We start from the raw sequence: 20,797 nt of genomic DNA on the forward strand, positions 1-20,797 counted from the left end.
TTTTGAGACAGAGTCTTGCTCTGCCATCCAGGCTGGAGTGCAGTGGAGCCATCATGGCTCACTGCAGCCTCGACCTCTTGGGCTCAAGCCATCCTCCCACCTCAGCCTCCAGAGAAGCTGAAATTACAGGGGCGTACCACCATGCCCGACTAATTTTTGTATTTTTTGTAACGCTAGGATTTTGCTGTGTTGCCCAGGGTAGTCCTGAACACCTGGGCTCAAGTGATCCTCCCACCTCGGCCTCCCAAAGTGCTGGGGTTACAGGTGTGAGCCTACACCTGGCTGAGTTTGGATTTTAAAGTGCAATGCAACACTACTTCTCATTCCCAGATTCCTCATTTCCCCTTTGCAAACATTCTCAGTGCCAAGCTCTGTTGCGTCTCATGATGAGATCTACTATTTACTGAGTAATAATGACTAGGCTCAGAGCCAGACAACTGACATATATTATCTCATTAACTCCCACATCAGCCCTGCCAAATAGAACGGCCACCTTTCCCATTTTATAGACAGCTCCCTTGCTGGTAAGTGGCACAGTTGCTCCACTTATTCATTCACTGACTTATTCATTGATTCACTGATTGACAGGTTGGTTCATTCATATTCATTGAGCACTCACTATGCCAGGCATTGTATATGCAAAGACCTGTAAGATGAGGTTGTTCTCAGTGGGTTCTCATGGTATAGTGGAATGTCTTGTAAAACATGAGCCCACAACTCAAAGCATGTGAAGCAGACCACCCTGGGGGCCCAGATAAGGAGAAACTTGTCCTATGAGTGGCTTCAAGGGCCACTCAGTACATTGTCAGTAGTTGAAAACACTCTGAACCTCAATTTCCCCTTTAGTGAAGTCAGAGTATTGAATAAGGTCCTCTTTGAAGGTTTTTTTTTCTTTGTTTTCCTGTTCTAGCCTGCTAGGTCCCAGGTCTCATGGGAAATGAAGGAAAGTAGGGGCAGATAACAAATGTGAGAGGGTCTACAAATGACGGTCATCTCAGGTACAGCCTTCAGAAATGGAATTTATCAGCCAGAGGAAGTGCTGGCGAAGGGCTGACATTTAGTCATTCACTCACTCAATAAACTATTGTAAGTATGCACTCTGTCTGAGACACTGGGCTAGGTGCCAGGGGCCAGTGGTGAATAAGATAGACAGGGACAGACAGACAGGCCTCATGGGTTTTCCTGCCAGGAGAAAGGGGAAAGGATTGATATACAAGTAAATATTGAATGGCAAGTGGGCCTTCCCAATGAAATTTGAATTTCAGATAAACTATAGATAATTTTTTAGTGTACCTGTGTCCGAAATATTGCACAGGATCTTCTTTAAATAAAATATTATTCTTTGTTTATCTCAAATTCAGACTTTACTGGGCATCTTATATTTTTTCTGGCAGTCCTGTGGCAAGTCTTCCTGAGGCAATTCCCAAGATAAGTAGGAATTTGGAGGGGGTGGGGAAGTTCATCACAGCCCAAAAGAACTACCTTTGTGATTTTGCATTTCAATAATGCAGCGATTGCAACCTTTTCCCAGGTTTTTGGAGGGTGCTGAAGGCTGAGAGTATCACTTTTTGGTGGTCCAGAAAGAATCTAGACCCCTCTCTACACCACCTTCCTTCTCCTTCTTCACCCAGCCCGAGTCACTGTTTGGTGGCCAAGGTTGCATTCTGCCACTGGGGCCCAAGGTTGCATTCTGCCCAGGGCCGTGAATTGAGTAAGATTTCCTGAAGTAAACACATGCAAATACCAAGTATGCAGGGATGACTGGCCTGGACAGACTTCACCCACAGGCCCAAGTCACTGGCCAGGGAGACTGACTCAGGCCCCAAAAGTTTCCAGGGAAGGTGAGGTGTGGTTTCCTGGGTAAACTCTGACGGATGAACAGAAAGCAACAGGCCGTCCCTTAGCACAGAGGCTCCACAAACTGTTAAGTCAGGATCTTCTAGAGTCAGAAAAACATCCTGAATCCTCAATCCCTTAACACCAGGGTGTAGAGAAGCTCTCAGCATCTATGTTCTCTGTTTTCCCACAAACAGAATCTAAACTGAAAGCTCCAGAAGGGCAAGAGTGGATTCTTCTCCAAATTCCACCCAAACCTGGTACAGCATCCATCACTTAGAATAGATCCTTAACAACAACAACAACAACAGTAGCAAAATAGTCGTAATAGTAACAAAGAACGGGAGCTGCCAATAGGAGCCATTACGGTGTGCCAAGAACACTGCTAAAGACATCATTCATTCATTTAATTTTTACAACAATGCTGTGGGGTAGCTCTTATTTCCCCATTTTATAAAATAGGAAATAAACCCAGTCAAGCTAAACGACTTGCCAAGGCCACATTCTTTGAAAGTGACAGAGTCCTGGTTCACATCCAGATCTGACCTTAAAGCATAAGATCTTAACTCTCAGCTACATAATCCAATGACCTTGCTCAAATACCCAGTGTGATGCCCTCATTTTATAGAGGAGAAGGGAGTACAAAATAGCAGAGCAATTAAGAGGAATTAAGGCTCTGTAACGACTCCCTGGCTGAACCAACTAGCTAAAAAAAAAAAAAAAAAAAAAAAAGATTGTGAGCTCAAGGTCAGAGTGCCTGGGTTCAAATCATTCCCAGTCTGCCACTTTTCTTTCTTTCCTTTTTTCTTTTTTTAGGTTAGTCGAGTGAAGCAGTAGGAGTGGAGGGGGAACAAAGAAATCTATAACTGGCTGTGATCAGTTAGTTATAAACACCTGTGTACTTGGACCAGCCAGGGTCTGCCACTTTCTATCTGCATAACCCTGAGCAAGTTACCAAAACTTTCTGGGTTTCTGTTTCATCATCTGTGAAACAGAGATAATGACAGTTATGACATAGATCGTTATGAGGGAAAATGAGTGAGGCAATCCCTGTTGGCTACAATTACAGTCAGAAGAGTTGAAGGGAGAATAGACTCCAGTCCAGTTGGATGAGTCCTCCAGAAAGTCTCCTGAGTGGAGAACCATTGCCCGGCCCCTGGATGCCCAAGAGGAGATGATGGGAGCCATGCACCCATGTGGGAACCCACCAGGTATGCTTTCCACAGAGGCACAAGTCTGGCTTATCTCACTAAGGAGCCCAAGACCAAAAGATACCTATTGGAATCCTTTTTTTTTTTTTTTTTTTTTTTTGAGACAGTTTTGCTCTTGTTGCCCAGTCTGGAGTGCAATGGTGCAGTCTCGGCTCACTGCAACCTCCACCTCCCAGGTTCAAGTGATTCTCCTGCCTCAGCCTCCCGAGTAGCTGGGATTACAGGCATGCACCACCAGGCCCGGCTAATTTTTGTATTTTTAGTAGAGATGGGGTTTCACCATGTTGGCCAGGCTGGTCTCGACCTCCTGACCTCAAGTGATCCACCTGCCTCGGCCTCCCAAAGCACTGGGATTACAGGTGTGAGCCACTGCGCCTGGCTGACCTGTTTGAATCCTTGCATTCATGCATGTGGAGCGTTGGCAAGCCTCTGCCCACACTCTCCTAGGTTTAGTTTCCTTGTCTATTAAATAAGGCAGTTGGATAAGACAGTCTCTGAAGCCCCCTTCCTCTCCTATTTTTAATCTTAAGATGCTTAATCTGAAGTATTGCCAGAGGTAAAATGAGCACAAAATCACACCACGTCCAAAGGCTGGATTTTGGAAATGCCGGAAAACAGCTCTCGGTTTGGCCAGTGTAGGAGTGAATGAGACCCGCATGGGCCCTGCCATAATGGGACAAACATTCTTTTGGGTGAGGCAGTGTTAAAGAAATTATTGCATAATTACTTGATTGTGAGTCTTTTACACCAAGAGCTTACAGAGCATATGCTTTGTGCCAGACACTGTGCTGGGTCCTGGAGTAAAAGCCTGGTGGACAAGGCAGACCTGGTCCCTGACCTCCAGGGCTTATTATGAGAAATGGCTTAGGGAGGGGGCTATGACAGGGAGATTAGAAAGGGCCTCGCTGAGGAAATGACTTTTTCTGAAGGATGAGTAGGAGTTGGCCTGGGCAGAGGTCTATGTGGAGAACTGCATTACCGCCTTTAAAAGCCAACATCCAGAGAGGGGGAGCGATTTGCCCAAGGTGATCAAAGAAGTCTTTGTCAGAACTGCCAGTAGAATCTCAGGGAACAGTGGATCCTGGAAGAAAGAGCCAAGTGTTTAACCAAGTGATCAGTGTTTACATTTCCAGTAATGGGACAGACTGCCATTATGCCTCCGCATGTAAAGCACAAAGAACAACGCATCACCTCTGTGGTGCTCCTGCCAGAAATGTGTGACCTGCATCTAATCATGAAGAAATATCAGACAAGCCCAAATGAAAGGACATTTCTGCAAAAGATTTGGTTTGTATCCTTCAAAAATGTCAGTGCCGTGGAAAACAAAGACAGACTGAGGAACAGACTCAGATTCAAGGAGACTCAAAAGACAGCACTACATGGGTGTCTGAGACAACTGACAGAAATTGAATATGAACTGTTTATTAGATCATGGTGTTGCATCTTTTTTCTTTATTTTTTAGCAATTTTTTTCTTTTTTCCTTTTCACCCAGCTGATTGGATGGTAGCTTGCCTTTCTTTTCCTTTCCTTTCCTTTTCTTGACAGGGTCACACTCTGTCACTCAAGCTGGAATGCAATGGCGCAATCATGGCTCACTGCAGCCTCAACCTCCTGGGCTCAAGTGGTGCTCCCATCTCAGCCTCCAGAGTAGATGGGACCACAGGTGTGCACCACCACACCCAGCTAGTTTTTTTATTTTTTGTAAAGACAGGGACCTCCCTGTGTTGCCCAGCCTCATCTCAAATTTCTGGGCTCAAGTGATCTTCCCACCTCAGCCTCCCAAAGTGCTGGGATTACAGGTGTGAGGCACCACACCCAGCCTTTTTCCATTTTTTCTTCTTTAAGGTTCTCGCTATATTGCCCAGGCTGGAGTGCAGTGTCTATTCACAGGTGCAATCCCACTACTAACCAGCATGGGAGTTTGACCTGCTCCCTTTCTGACCTGGGCTGGTTCACCCCACCTTAGGCAGCCTGGTGGTCCCTTACTCCTGGGAAGTCACCATACTGATGCTGACCACAGGTGTGCACTGAAGGGGGCCAGCCCCTCCATACCTGTGGGTATTTCTCATCAGGTGGGATGAGAGACTGAGAAAAGAAATAAGACACAGAGACAAAGTCTAGAGAAAGAGCCGTGGGCCCAGGGGACTGGCACTCAGCATGCGGAGGACCTGCGCTGGCACTGGTGTCTGAGTTCCCTCAGTATTTAGTGATCACTATCTCTACTATCTCGGTGAGGGGGATGTGGCAGGACTATAGGGTAATGGTGGGGAGAGGGTCAGCAGGAAAACATGTGAGCAAAGGTCTCTGTGTCATAAGTTTAAGGAAAGGTGCTGTGCCTTGATGTGCACGTAGGCCAGATTTATGTTTGACTTTATACAAGCATCTCAGTGCAGTAAAGAGCAGTATTGCAGCCAGCATGTCCCACCTCCAGCCATAAGGCGGTTTCCTTCTATCTCAGTAAATAGAATGTACGATCAAGTTTTACACAAAGACATTCCATTCCCAGGGACAAGCAGGAGACAGATGCCTTCCTCTTATCTCAACTGCAAAGAGGCCTTCCTGTTTCACTAATCCTCCTCAGCACAGACCCTTTACGGGTGTTGGGCTGGGGGACGGTCAGGTCTTTCCCTTCCCACGAGGCCATATCTCAGGCTGTCTCAGTGGGGAGAAACCTTGGACCATACCCAGGCTTTCTTGGGCAGAGGTCCCTGCGGCCTTCCGCAGTGCATTGTGTCCCTGGGTACTCGAGACTGGAGAATGGCGATGACTTTTACCAAGCATACTGCCTGCAAACACATTTTTAACAAAGCACATGCTGCACAGCCCTAAATCCATTAATCCTTGAGTCAACACAGCACATGTTTCTGCAAGCACAGGGTTGGGGCTAGGGTTACAGATTAATAGCATCTCAAGGCAGAATAATTTTTCTTAGTACAGAACAAAATGGAGTTTCTTATGTCTTCTTTCTACATAGACACAGTAACAGTCTGATTTCTCTTTCTTTCCCCCATAGTGCACTTTCACATCCAGCTAATTTTAACATTTTTTGTAGAGACAGGAGTCTCCCTATGTTGCACAAGCTGGTCTCAAACTCTTGGGCTCAAGTGATTCTCCTGCCTCAGCCCTCCGAGTAGATGGGACTACAGGCACGTGCCACTACTCCCAGCAGATAATGGTGTCATATCCACATTACATTTCTATGATTCCATCATTGTACTGTGGATAGGTAAGAAATGTCCTTGTTCTGCAAGTACTGTGGAGGTATTGTGGAGGTACTGTGGAAGTACTGTGTGGAGGTACTGTGTGGAGGTACTGTGGAAGTACTGTGTGGAAGTACTGTGGAGGTACTGTGGAAGTACTGTGTGGAAGTACTGTGGAAGTACTGTGGAGGTACTGTGGAAGTACTGTAGAAGTACTGTGTGGAAGTACCGTGTATTTCCAGAACAGGGACATTTCTACCTATCCACAGTACAATGATGGGAGCATCGCCAGTACTTACAGACAAAGGGCATGATGTCTGCAACTTTCTCCCAAATGGGTCAGAGAAAATGGAGAGAGAAAGCAAATGTAGCAAGATGTTAATGAATGATAAATTTGGATGAAAGACATACAGTTCTTTGTATTATTTCAAACTTTTCTGTTAAGTTTGAATTTTTTTTCAAAATAAAGAGTTATGAGTAAATATGTAAATAAATAAGAAGCACCATGTTGTCACCAGCCTTGTCTTGGTGGCCAATGCCCCTCACCCCACTTGTACCCCAGAACTCCATGGAATAATGCCCCACGCCCTCTCTCTCACGGGGAAGAGAGTACCTCTTCTGTGTTGGGGACGTTAGCAATCTTCTTAGAGTGTGCAACATGGCCCACGATGCCCATGTCCAAAGGGAAGACGATCTCCTGGTCGGGCATCACCAGGCAGTCCTCGAGGACAGCATCCTTGTGGACATTGAAAAGCCGGGTGGCCAGCTCTGCAATGCCGTTGCGGGTCCGGTACATGAACAGGCTCATGCGGTCTGCCTGCAGGAGGAAGCACAGCTTCTTCATGACATTGAAGATGCATTTCTCTGTCTGTAAATTGTCCTGAAAGTCCCGCAGGAGATCAAAGATGATTTCGCTCTCCTCCACGCTGCTCGGGGAGTGGTAGTTGCTGAAATCCACGGCGGCCTCCTTGGCCCCAAGGAGGTCGGAGATGACCTTGGCTCGGTAGTGGAGGTTGTAGTACTGTTTGGCAAAGCCGATATTCGAGTCCAGGAACTTCTCCACCTCCTCTGCTGTCACCTCGCCCATGGCTGGGAATCCCACTGGCTACTCTGTAGAAGGACTGGGACGGAGGCCTTCCAATGGCAGTTTTGCAGTCTGCAACAAGTCCAGTCTGGACTTCTCTGGGTCTTGTCTGCAAAACATACTGAGATGGCCTGCACAGGAGCGGGAGCAAGCTTGGGAGATTAAGTCATTAATATTTCTCAAGAACAAGGATTATGAGGATCAGTGTGTTCCAGATGCTGTGGGGCCAGATGGGAGAAGGTGAGAGTTTTCTTTCACCTTGGTCTAGTAAGAGCGAAGAAGAGATGTCTGCACAGAGCAGGAGGTGGGCTCGAGCACTGCCAAAGCAGGGGTTGCAAAAAGGCAGCACAGGGATAATCTACTTGCTGTAGGTGTGTCTTCTCTGACCTCTGTTAGTTTTCTTAAATATCTGACACAGAAGACTGATATTTACTGTTTAGGAGATTCGTTTGGCTTCTCTGTCCACATTCATCCATGGCAGGAATGGCTGAAGCTGAGAGATGACTGTCTGCCAGCGTCTGCGTGCCCTGGCCCCTTGCCTCATCCTTCCACTCCCCTTCCCAAAGGCTTCTCTCACGTGGGCTTTCAATGTGCAGGGCCCCTCGGCCTGCTGTCCTCATGTACATTATGGATCTGGTATGTGTAGTCTCCCATGTCACAATCTTTGCACTAAAGTTTTTATCAGCTTTAGATTTCAATGACTCTAATTTTAGCAACCTAAGGGCCCTTATAAAACAACACACCTTTCAGTTTTTCCTTTATTCCAAAAGTAATACATATTATAGTCACTGTTGAACATACACAAAGAAGACAATTAAAATCACCCATAATCCTGTTACTCAGAGGTAACCTTTAGTTAACATTTTATTTTTAACCTCTAGCTAATTCTACCCATTTCACAGGGCCTTAACTTTAAAAATCTGTTTCCCTTCAACCCACTCCAACTTTCTTCTGGTGCTTTAATGTGTTTTTTTCTGGTTTCAGCCTGTAATTTCTTGGGTTGTCTGTCAGAAATACACACAAGGGGCTGGGTGTGGTGGCTCACGCCTGTAATCCCAGCACTTTGGGAGGCCAAGGTGGGTGGATCACCTGAGGTCAGGAGTTTGAGACCAGCCTGGGCAACAGAGTGAAACTCCGTCTCTACTACAAATACAAAAATTAGCAGGGCACAGTGGCACTGCCTGTAATCCCAGCTATGCCAGAGCCTGAGGCAGGAGAATCACTTGAACCCAGGAGGCAAAGGTTGCAGTGAGCCAAAATCGTGCCACTGTACTCCAGCCTGGGCGACAAGAGCTAGACTTTGTCTCAAAAAGAAAAAAAGAAAAGAAAAGAAAGAAATACACCCAATGGTCCACATTCTGTCAACTCCAGTGAATCTTGAAATACCAGAATCTTCATTAAAATGCCCCTCCTGCCCACTAGAAAGGAGACAGAGCACTTTTCTTCCTGGATGAAACTTACTTTAGCTTCCATGACTATATCCGCTAGAGCCTGGCACCTCTATGTTGTAAACCATGTGGAATGCATAATTATAGACAGTTGCTAGCACTTTGAACTTCAAAAATGACCTTTCCTGGAAAACAGATTGCCTCCTTTATTGTAGAGTGTAGTAAATTCTTGGGGCACTGCACTGATCCAGCACTGTGCACAAGTGCTCACCCCCCCTCAATCTGGCAGCCTGTGTAGCAGCACGAACCTTCCAGACACTCCCATCATAAAGAACTGGAACTCTCTAACCTAATGCACTTTCTCAGCTCTCTGCACGCCATCTCCTTCTTAACTTCCAGATTTCAGGTCATGCAGGTCATCTCTAGTTATCTTATCCCAAGTAGCCCCCAAATACCCTCTCCCCGTTTCTGCCTATCATATCAGCCTATTTATCTTTTCTGTTACATTTATTACTATCAGCAATTCCCATGTTTGTTTTTGTTTCCTTGTCCTATTGTCTGTCCTCCCACTCTACTGTGAGCTTCATGAGGGCAGGGACCCATCAGCGTTGATTCCCTAGGCCTTGCAAGGGTGCCTGACACATCCTTGGTATTCAGTATTGTGATATTGTGATATATGTATTTGGTCTTCAACACCATTTCCAGATAACACAACTTCTAAAATCCTTAGAATCTCCAGAATGATGTATTTTTGTACACTAATGATTGACCAGTGCCTGGTAATCCTTAGGTAGCTTCAGGCTGAGGGGCTGGTCACCTGAAAGACTAAGCCACAATTAGAGGATGGGACTTTCAGCCCATCCTCCAACCTCCAAGAAGGCGAAACGGGCCTGAAGCTTCAGTTGATCATCAGTGGCCAATGGTTTAATCAATCTTGCCTGTGTAATGAAGCCTCCACAAAAACCCAAAAGGACAGGGCTCAGATGAGCTTCTGGACAGCTGAACACAGGGAGGTTCCTAGAGGGTGGCAAGCCCAGGGACCATGCAAGCCCAGAGTCCCTTCCCTAACACCTCACCCTATGCCTCTCTTCATCTGTATCCTTTGTGATATCCTTTATAATAAACCAGTAAACTTCCTTGAGTTCTGTGAGCTGCTCTAGTAATTAATTGAACCCAAAGAGAATGTCATGGGAACCCCAACTTGAAACTGGCTGGTCAGAAGTTCTGCAGGCCCAAAGGCGAGGCACAGGGGAACAGTCTTGTGGGACTGAGCTCTCAACCTATGGGATCTGAGGCTATCTCTAGGTAGAAAATGTCAGGGTTTAATTGAATTAGAAGATCCATGTGAGTTGGGCTATACCTATAGTATTCAAGAGGCTGAGGCCGGAGGATTACTTGAGCCCAGAAGTTGGAGGCCAGCTAGTGGTCTCCTCTCAAATAATAACCAGCCCAATCCTGCTTAGCTACCAAGATCAGGAGACATCAGACACATTCAGGGTGGCAGGGCTATGAACTCTATATCATGAAAACCTTTCAAAGGTATTTCCTTTTTTTTTTTTTTTAAGACAGGGTCTCACTCTCTTGGCCAGGCTAGAATGCAGTGGCATGATCTTGGTTCACTGCAACCTCCACCTCGGGGACATAAGCGATCCCCCCACCTCAGCCTCCTGAGTAGCTGGGACTGAAGGTGTGCACTACCATGCTCAGCTAATTTTTGTATTTTTCGTAGAGATAGGGGTCTCACTATTTTGCTCAAGCTGGTCTTGAACTCCTGGACTGAAGTGGTCCACCTGCCTCGGCCTCCCAAAGTGCTGGAATTACAGGCATGAGCCACTATGCCCAGCCTGTCCCATTCATTTTAATGATTGCAAAGCATTTCACTGTATGGAGGTACCAGAACACCATAGTACTACCCTCCACGGCCAAGTTTCTCAACCTTGACACTATCAACATTTTGGGTCCAGTAATTCTTTGTTGTGGGAGGCTGTCCTGTACGTTGCAGGATGTTTACTCTAATTTCTACCACTAGATACCAATAACACCCGCCTCAAGTTGTAACAACCAAAAATATCTCCAGAAATTTCCAAATCACACCAGTTGAGAACCATTATCCCATAGTTAGATATTTAGGTTGTTTCTAATTTCCTAATTAAAAACAATGTTGTAATGAACGTCCCTATATTTCTTAGTAGAAAATACCTAGAAGTTAAATTCCAGGTCCAAAGAGTATGCAGCTGTCTAAGGAGTTTGATAAATAATGCCAAATTTTGTCTCCAAGGCTTTACCAGTGTGAATGACAGTGCCTGTCCCTAACCCTTAACCCACCCCTCAACAACATCCTGTTGCCTAGTAAATTAAACACTTTTTCTTAATCCTGGCATTAATAGCTCTCTAGAATTTGTCCCCAACACTTCTTATTTTGTTTTCCACAATTTCTCTACACATATTCCAAGCTTCACCCTAATGTTTTCATTCTTTTTTGGTTCTGCCTCTTCATTCTTGCTGTGCCCTCCACCTGTCCCTTACCACCCTGTCCAAATGTCATTACTTCTGTTGATTCTTCTTTGATGTACCAACTAGACTCTTTTTCTACTTACAACTCCCAAACTATTGGTTTCCTTCCATTCTAAGGGGAGTTTCTACATTTCAGGTTGTGTTATTTCTGCACACCTGTACTTTCATCAAGGACAAAACTCCTTGCATTATAGGAGTAGAACTTGGCCCATTTTAAAATGTCTCCTACAGCCGGGCATGATGGCTCATGCCTGTAATTCCAACTACTCAGGAAGCTAAGGCTGGAGGATCACTTGAAGCCAGGAGTTTTAGGCTGCAGTGAGCTATGATCATGCCACTGCATTCCAGCTTGAGCAAATGAGACCCTGTCTTTAAAAAGAGATTTCCCAAAGAGCTCAGCACAGGTCCTTTTCCATAGCATGTCCACCAGAACCACCAAGTTCTGGTTAGAAATAGAAGCAACAGTTTGCTGAAAAATCTACTTTTATCTCATTTTTCAACATGCCAGAATGAGGAAGGCAAGGCTGTTGAAAACCTTCAGTCTAATTGCTGGGTAGGTACAAACAAGTTGGTATTTGGAGTGAGTCACCTAACACCTAACACTAACCTATGAAATGGACCTGATTTCAGATGTCAGGGAAGAAACTGGAAATCTGAAGCTTCTTTTATTGGCAATAGGGGCTACCAGTACAGTTTGGGGAGATGTCTTGTGTAATCTAGTTTAGAAAAGAGCACGTACTACTAGAAAGAGGAATATGAGATTTCAGGTCCAGCAATACCAACGACTCATTCTGTAACTTTGAGAAAGTCCCATCCTCTCTCAAGGCTTTGATTTCCCTATCAACAAAACAAAGGAGTTGAATAATTTATCTTTAATACTCCCAGTTCCGTGACTCCAGGTGGGCTTTGAGTGAGGGAGGCCACCATATTTGCTGTGTTGTATAGCCATCACCACTAATTCCAGAAAATTCCCATCAACCCCACAAGAAACCTCATACCTATTAGCAATCAGTCCAACCTTTCTTCTCCCACTATCCCCTGGTAAGCTCTAACCCAGTTTCTCTCTCTATGGGTTTGCCTATTCTGGACATTCATATAAATGGATTTATATAATATGTAGCTTTTTGTGTGATTTATTTCACTTAGCATAATGTTTTCAAGGTTCATACATGTTGCAGCATGTATCAGTATTTTATTCCTTTTTTTCACCATGCTGTGCTGAAATGTATCATTCCTTTTTGAATGAAAAGTATCATTCCTTTTTATGGCTGAATAATGTTGCATTGCATAGATATACCCTGTTTTGTTTAGCCATTCATCAGTTGATGAACTTTTGGGTTGTTTCCACTTTTTGGCTATTATGAACATTCTTGCACAAGTCTTTGTGTGGACATATGTTTTCATTTCTCTTGGGTATATATCCAGGAGCAGAACTGCTGGGTCCACAGGTGATTTTAAGATTGCAAGTTGGGCCAGGCACGGTGGCTCATACCTGTAATCCCAGCACTTTGGGAGGGTGGGGCAGGTGGATCACTCGAGGTCAGGAGTTGGAGCCCAGCCTGGCCAACATGGTGAAACCCAGTCTCTATTACAATTGCAAAAATTAGCCAGGCAAGATGGCGTGCACCTATAATCCCAGCTACTTGGGAGGCTGAAATGGGAGAATTGCTTGAACCCTGGAGGCAGAGGCTGCAGTGAGCCAAGATCGAGCCACTGCACTCCAGCCTGGGCTACAGAGCAAGATACCGTCTCAAAAAAAAAAAAAAAAAAAAAAAAAGAAGAAAGAAAGAAAGAAAGAAAACTGCAAATTTGGAGGTAAAGAGGAGGGAATAAAGAAAAGAAAGAGGACCAAGTAAGGAATCAAATGGATCAAGGAGAGATGTTTTGCAAGGTCCCTTTTTGGAAAAAATAGCACTCTGAAATTCAGGACCTACTAGAATGTGAACAGGCTGGTCAGCATATGATCGGCCACCACAAATTCTAGTGTGGGGTGTAAAGGTCTCCACAGGCCATTCATCACTACTGCAAATAGCCATGGTGAAGGAACTGGGGGTATTCAATTGGGAGGAAGCTCTGAAAGGCTGTTGGGGGTGGGGGAGGGTGCCAGTTTGTTCAGGAAGGCTCCAGAGAGCAGGACAAGCCAGCAGATGAGACATACAGGTTGTTATAAGAAGACAGTACCCAGAGTGCTTAAGAGGTAGACCTTGAGAGTTAGACCTGGGGCCTATTATTTGCTATCTGTGTAAATTATTTAATTTCTCCTGGACTTCACTTGGCTTGTCTGTAAAATTAGAATTATTTGACATGGTTTTTGGAGATTAAATGAGATAATATAGTAAATATAATGCAAAGCTATGCACCTGGTGAATATTAAGTTAAACCATATAAAACTGCCAATGATTATTTTTATTCTGCATAAATGACAATTTCATACTGTTCAATTTAATCATAGGTATTCAATCATTACTAGTTATTGTCACTACCAAAGACTAACTGGATTACCTCATAGGTAGTGAGCTCCCTGTCATTGAAGGTATGAGAGCAGAGAACATGGCAAAGAGGAATCAAATATCGATATTTATATAAGAAGATGAGGGAGGGGGGAGGGATAGCATTAGGAGATATACCTAATGCTAAATGACGAGTTAATGGGTGCAGCACACCAACATGGCACATGTATACATATGTAACAAAACTGCACGTTGTGCACATGTACCCTAAAACTCAAAGTATAATAATAATAAAATTAAAAAAAAAAAGAAGATGAATCTGGGGCTAGCAAGTCAATAAGGAGGCTGTTGCACTATTCCTGGAGTAATGAGGACCTGGCCCAAGATAGGAGGCAAAAGAATGGAGAGAAATGAGTGGGTTAGAAGCAAGAAGTAGAATGTGGAAGCCACGCTGGCTGACCAGGAGAGGGGGCATGAGAAAGAATGGTGCAAGCTTGTATGATTTGTGTGTCCTTGAGCCCCTGTAGGACATCCCGGAGGCACTAAGTGTCCCCGTTCTGGACATTTCACTGGAGTTAAATGTCAATTTAGCCTTCATTCCGTAATGGAAGCCTTTCTGCTCCTGGCTTGCCAAACTCTACCTCCTCTGCGAAGCCACAGAAGGAAAGACAGTCTCCCTTGTGAACCAGCCCTTAGAACTGCCAGAACAGCCTTTTCGGTCTCCACCCCCATTCTATACTTACCTTAGCACACTCCCACATCTCATTTGTGCTTACCCTTGATCTAGAGTTGATGTCAATTCCTCATTGTCTGGCGCCTGTTGATTTAGTGATTTTATTTGGCTACATGGGACCCATTGGGTCTGTATCCCTGAAGCTTGGCTAATCTTTGAAGTTCTCTTTGTTTTACCTTAAGGATCTAATCTGGATCCGCAGATGAGCCATGAAAAAGTCTGTCCTTATGTGCATTTTAACCTTATGTCCTTTTTTTAAAGCCAGATTATGAAAGGAATCTATACTCAAAAAGAGTTGGGAACTTTGGGCAATCTGAAAAATCAGGTAAAATTAGGTCCCAAAAACATGCCATTTGGCAATAGTCACAGAAAGGCAACAGCTAGGCTGGGCATGATATGGCATGTCTGTAATCCCAGCTACTTAGGAGGCTGAGATGGGAGGATTTCTGGGGCCCAGGAGTTGAGGTTGAGGCCAGCCTTGGCAACATAGCAAGACCTTGTCTCAAAAAAAAAAAAAAAAAAGAAAGGCAACAGGCAGGAAGGTATGCTTAGGCATTGGAATCAGAGAGAGCTGAGTTTAAATCCTTTTCCCACAATTTATAATTTTGACATTAGACACATTATTTACTCTCTGGTCTTCATTTTCTCATTTGCAAATTGTGGGAAACAATGATACTTATTTTATAGAGCTGTTGTGGGAAGAAGCAGTATATGTATTGAACCTGGTTGATGGCCAACTCTCGATCAATTATGCTATTAATAATGATAATGTAAGCTAAATATGAGGCAGTGATATTTGGTAAAAAGAAGAAGTAATATAGATATATTTATTTTCCTATTATTTTTAAGCCAAATTTTTTTTTTTTTTTGAGATGGTGTCTCACTCTGTCACCAAGTTGGAGTGCCGTGGTGCAATCTCGGCTCACTGCAACCTCTGCCTCCGGGGTTCAAGCGATTCTCCTGCCTCAGCCTCCTGAATAGTGGGTACTACAGGTGCGTGCCACCACACCCAGCTAATTTTTGTATTTTTACTAGAGACAGGGTTTCACCATGTTGGCCAGGATGGTCTCGATTTCCTGACCTCATTATCTGCCCGCCTGCCATCCCAAAGTGCTGGGATCACAGGCGTGAGCCACCACGCCTGGCAAGCCAAAAATTTTTTTAAATAAGGTAATATATCTTTGTGTTGCAGATAATTGAGGAAATACAAGTAAACAAAACAGGAATATAACAGTTACCACCAAGAGAAACATTTTAATGTATATCTTTTTTCCCAATCATGTAATTTAAAAAATACAACTGTGGTTTTGCAACACATATTTTGTTTGTTTAAAAAACACGTAAATAGGCCAGGTGTGGTGGCTCACCTAGGTAATCCCAGCACTTTGGGAGGCCGAGGCAGGCAGATCACAAGATCAGGAGTTTGAGACCAGCCTGGCCAATATGGTGAAACCCCGTTTCTGCTAAAAATACAAAAATTAGCCAGGCATGGTGGTGGGCACCTGTAATCCCAGCTGCTCAGGAGGCTGAGGCAGGAGGATCACTTGAACCCAGGAGGCTAAGTTGCAGTGAGTCGAGGTTTCGCCACTGCACTTTGGCCAGGGTGACAAGAGCAAAACTTTGTCTCAAAAAAAGAAAATAAAAAAAATATATGTAAACATCTGTGCTATTAAATATTCTTTTATCAAGTGATTTTTTATGGCCTCACAGACTTCCATAGGGAGGCTGTACTGTAATTTATTTAACATATTTTCAACTGTTGGTTATTTTGACTGTTTATTTTTTAAATGAACGTTTGTGTAGTTAAATCTTTGCCCACTTGCTTGATTATTTTTTTATCTTCTTAATCAAAAACTTGACCAGAAAGACAAAACAAGGTAATCCTTTAAGATCTTGTCCTGGCTATCCAGAAATCTGAATTTAAATAAGGAAATAATAGGAAAGTCAATATTTTGACGCAAAGATCATGTTTCGTTTTGAATGACCATCTCCCACAGCTCTTAGCCCATGTATCTGAAAGAACAGATCTAAATGGTGGGGCTTGTGATTGCTGTGAAATGTCAAATAACAGATCGCTTTCTGTACCTAAATATTTATAACAAGAGTGATTTGTACTCCTTCACCCTGAGTGTAAGAGTCACATTACTTTTCTTTCTCCAAATCAAATTTTATTTCAATTTTTAATTTTCATTTTATTTTTTCAGTCAGGGTTCAACCAGACCAAATCAAATTTTATATGCTCTAAGCCCCTACCCTGCAGTGCTGGCAGGATATTCAATCTCAATAATTATTGTGACCGATGTCCCACTCCAGGGTCATGTGAAGGTCTATTGGCCTTACTCCAGCCTCATAAAAGCCATCTTGCCTTTAGTCTGCTCTGCCACCACAAATACACCCCTCATCTAAGCTGCTATGGCCTTGGAAACGCCAGCAGTTCTGCTCTTAGCCAGGCATTGGGGGTCCTTGCTATGGCTGGGACCTCCCACTCCCAGGCTCCGGCCTCCCGGGGCACTAACAGCTACCCCCGTAGGAGGCTCTCCCTGCTCTGCAGGGCAGAGAGTGGCCCGGGTTCTTTCCACTCAAGGATCCTGCAAAGCCCAGACCCTGTCTCCATTTTGGGGAAGGCTCTCAAAAATCCTGGCCCTGCATTCTCTCTCCCTCTGAAGCAATTCTGCCTAATTTCTCTCCAAGGCCAACAGCAGGAATAGACAGTTGCTTTCAAGGCTGGGCGCGGCGGCTCACGCCTGTAATCCCAGCACTTTGAGAGGCCGAGGTGGGCGGATCACGAGGTCAGGAGATCGAGACCATCCTGGCTAACACGGTGAAAGCCGTCTCTACTAAAAATACAAAAAAAATTAGCCGGGCGTGGTGGGGGCGCCTGTAGTCCCAGCTACTCAGGAGGCTGAGGCAGGAGAATGGCGTGAACCCGGGAGGCGGAGCTTGCAGTGAGCTGAGATCGTGCCACTGCACTACAGCTTGGGCGACAGAGTGAGACTCCATCTCAAAAAAAAAAGAAAAATAATTACTCTCTTGAGCCTGGGCATGGTTGCTTTCTGCCCTGCCACAGTGGCTCTAATAGACAAGTGGTCATGAAGGGCCAAGCCCCCTCTCTAGGGATTGGGTGAGACGAGGCAGAGGAAAACTGTCAACATTCAGAGCACTGTTTGTAATATTAAAAGAGTAAAAACAACCTAAATGTCTGTCAATGCTTAGATAATTGATAAGACATGCAAACAATGGAATACTATGCAGCTGCTGTGGCCAATATTTCCTGTCCCACATCCCTTTCTTACCATGCAACTTGGACACTTTGCCCATTGAGACTTGAGGCCTATTCCCCTCCCCTTAAAATCAGGCAGGCTTTTATGACTTAACCAACAGACTGCAATGGAGGTGAAGCTTTGTGGCTTTTGTTTTTTTGTTGTTTGGCAAGGTCTCCTTCCGTTGCCCAACTTGGAATGCAATGGCATCTTTATAGCTCATTGCAGCCCCGGACTCTTGGGCTCAAGGGATTCTCCCACTTCAGCCTCAGGAGTAGCTGGGACCACAGGTGCACATCAACACGCCTGGCTAATTTTTTTTTTTTATTTGTTGTAGAGACCAGGTCTTGCTATGTTGTCCACACTGGTCTTGAATTCCTGGCCTCAAGCAATCCTCCTGCCTCAGCCTCCCAAAGTGCTAGGATTACAAGCGTGAGCCACTGCACCTTCTCTCTGTGACTTTTGAGGCTAGATCCTTAAAGGTTTTACAGCGTCCCTGTTACAGCTGGGACATAGGCTCTTGAAGCCTTCACCTACCATTTAATCACAAACTGCCCCGAAACTGTGTAAGAAAGCCTAAACTAGCCCCTGCAGAGAGACATAAGGAGAAGCCCTGCGACTGTATGAAGGAGGAAAGAGCTGTCCAGACGGCAGTCAGCTGCTCTAGCCCCGATTCTGTCCCAACTCTAGCCACTGTCTAGGGTCACACTGCATCTCTCTGAGAGATCCCAAGACAGAACCACCCTGCAAGCCTTTGCCAAATTCCTGACCCACAGAAACTGAGAAAAAATAAAAAGATTATTGTTGCTTTAAGTTTCTACCTTTTGGAGTAGTTTATTCAGCAGTAGACAGAAAGCAGCTCTGTATGCACTGATATAAAATAATCTTCAACGCATAATTTTTAAAAAGGAACAGAATGGTATGTATTCTATGCCCCTCTTGTTTAAAAAATAGAGAGAGAGAGTCTTATATATGCATACAATAGTGGTTTGCCAACCCTAGGTGTGCTTGGAATCTCTAGTGGGACTGGGAGCAGTGGCTCACGCCTGTAATCCCAATACTTTGGGAGGACAAGGTGAGAGGATTGCTCGAGGTCAGGAGTTCAAGGCCAACCTGGGCAACATAGCAAGACTCCACCTTTACAAAAAATACAAAAATTAGCCAGGTGTGGTGGCACATGCTTGTAGTCCCAGTTACTTGGGAAGCTGAGGTGAAAAGATCACCTGAGCCTGGGGCAGTTGAGGCTGCAGTGAGCCATGATTGCACCACTGTACTCCAACGTGGGCAACAGAGTGAGACCCTGTTTCAAAAAAAAAAAAAAAAGGAAAAAGAAAAAAAGAATATCCTGGAGAACTTTTTTTATTTTTTATTTTTAAAATTTATTTTTATTTTAGATTCAGGGTGTACATGTGCTTGTTTGTTACATGGGTATATACATACTGAAGGGAATTGGGTTTCTAGTGTACCCAATACCCAAATACCCAAATAGTGAACATTGTACCCAACAGGTAATTTTTCTTTTTCTTTTTTTTTTTGAGACAGAGTTTTGCTTTTTAGCCCAGGCTGGAGTAAAGTGGCACAATCTGGGCTCACTGTAACCTCTGCCCCTCAGGTTCAAGTGATTTTCCTGCCTCAGCCTCCCGAGTAGCTGGGATTACAGGTGGCCACCACCATGTCTGGCTAATTTTTGTATTTTTAGTAGAGACGAGGTTTTACCATGTTGGCCATGCTGGTCTCAACATGGCTCTCTTGACATGAGGTGATCCACCCACCTTGGCCTCAAAGTGCTGGGATTACAGGCGTGAGCCACCACGCCCAGCCCCGACAGGTAATTTTTCAACCCTCGTGCTCCTCTTTTGGAGTCTCCAGTATCTGTAATTTCCATTTATGACCTTGTGTACCCATTGTTCAGTTCCCACTTATAAGTGAGAACATGTGTCTTTGGTTTTCTGTTTCTGAGTAATTTTGCTTAGGATAATGGCCTTTGGCTCCACCCATATTGCTGCAAAGGACGTGATTTTGTTCTTTTTTATGGCTACACGGCAGGCTTTTAAAAACTATCAATGTCTGAGTCAACACCAATAAAAGTATATCTGGTAGTAGGACCTAAACATTACCATTTTTTAAAAAGTTCCCCAAGAGACTCTTTTTTTTTTTGAGATAGAGTTTCACTCTTGTTGCCCAGGCTGAAGTGCAATGTTGCAGTCTTGGCTCACTGCAACCTCCACCTCCTGGGTTCAAGTGATTCTCTTGCCTCAGCTTCCCAAGTAGCTGAGATTACAGGCACCCACCACCACACCCGGCTAATTTTTTGTATTTTTAGTAAAGACAGGGTTTCACCATGTTGGCCAGGCTGGTCATGAACTCCTGACCTTGTGCAGAACTGAGAACTGCTGGTATAGAATAAACCTGGAAAGCAACACAGGAAAATGGTTGCTGTGTTTGTCTCTAGAAAGGTACACCAGGGTAAGAATAGGCTATGAGGAAGATTTGCTTTTTACTGTAAACCCTTGACCTTTTTAATTTGTTTACTTTGTGTTACCTATCTCCAAGAACAATCAAGCTAACATTTTACAAAATGTTTTGTAAAAAAGTAAAATGGCCCAGGCATGGTGTCTCATGCCTGTAATCCCAATACTTTGGGAGGCCAAGGCAGGAGGATCACTTGAGGCCAGGAGTTTGAGGCCAGGAGTTTGAGACTAGGCTGGGCAACATAGGGAGACCCCCATTTCTACAAAAAAACAAAAAATTAGCTGGGTGTGGTGGCATTCAGCTGTGGTTCTAGATACTCAGGAGGCGAAGGTGGGAGGATCACTTGAGCCCAGGAGTTCGAGGTTACAGGGATCTATAATTGCGCCACTGCACTCCAGCCTGGGTGACAGAGCAAGACCCTGTCTCAAAAAAAAAAGACACTTATAGCAGTGAAAACGAAGCCTGAATAGCACACTAGGAATAGCTCATTCAATAGTGGGAATCTAGTGGGGGTTCAAGGTCCAGTGGGGCCTCAGAGGAAGTGACTAGTCCCACCTGGGAAGAGTGGGTGGTCAGGAATGCTGAGGAGGTAAATCCTGAAGTGGCCCCAACCTGAAATGTCTTATTTGCTGGACCACCATGCCCCCA

At 44.6% G+C, this 20,797-nt stretch overlaps 1 protein-coding gene across 2 annotated transcripts in view; it reads right to left on the reverse strand.

Moving 5' to 3' along the window:
- PDE6A (phosphodiesterase 6A) overlaps positions 1-7,455 on the reverse strand; it is a 91,514-nt gene extending 84,059 nt beyond the window's left edge. For both annotated transcript variants that reach the window (XM_032158335.2, XM_032158334.2), the window contains exon 1: positions 6,862-7,455. In XM_032158335.2, coding sequence (XP_032014226.1) covers positions 6,862-7,335 — 474 coding nt within the window. In that variant the 5' untranslated portion in view covers positions 7,336-7,455. The remainder of the gene's footprint in view (positions 1-6,861) is intronic.
- Between the last annotated feature and the right edge of the window lie 13,342 nt (positions 7,456-20,797).

The sequence above is a fragment of the Hylobates moloch genome, unplaced genomic scaffold, assembly GCF_009828535.3.
Source record: "Hylobates moloch isolate HMO894 unplaced genomic scaffold, HMol_V3 SCAFFOLD_6, whole genome shotgun sequence".
Taxonomy (NCBI): Eukaryota; Metazoa; Chordata; class Mammalia; order Primates; family Hylobatidae; genus Hylobates; species Hylobates moloch.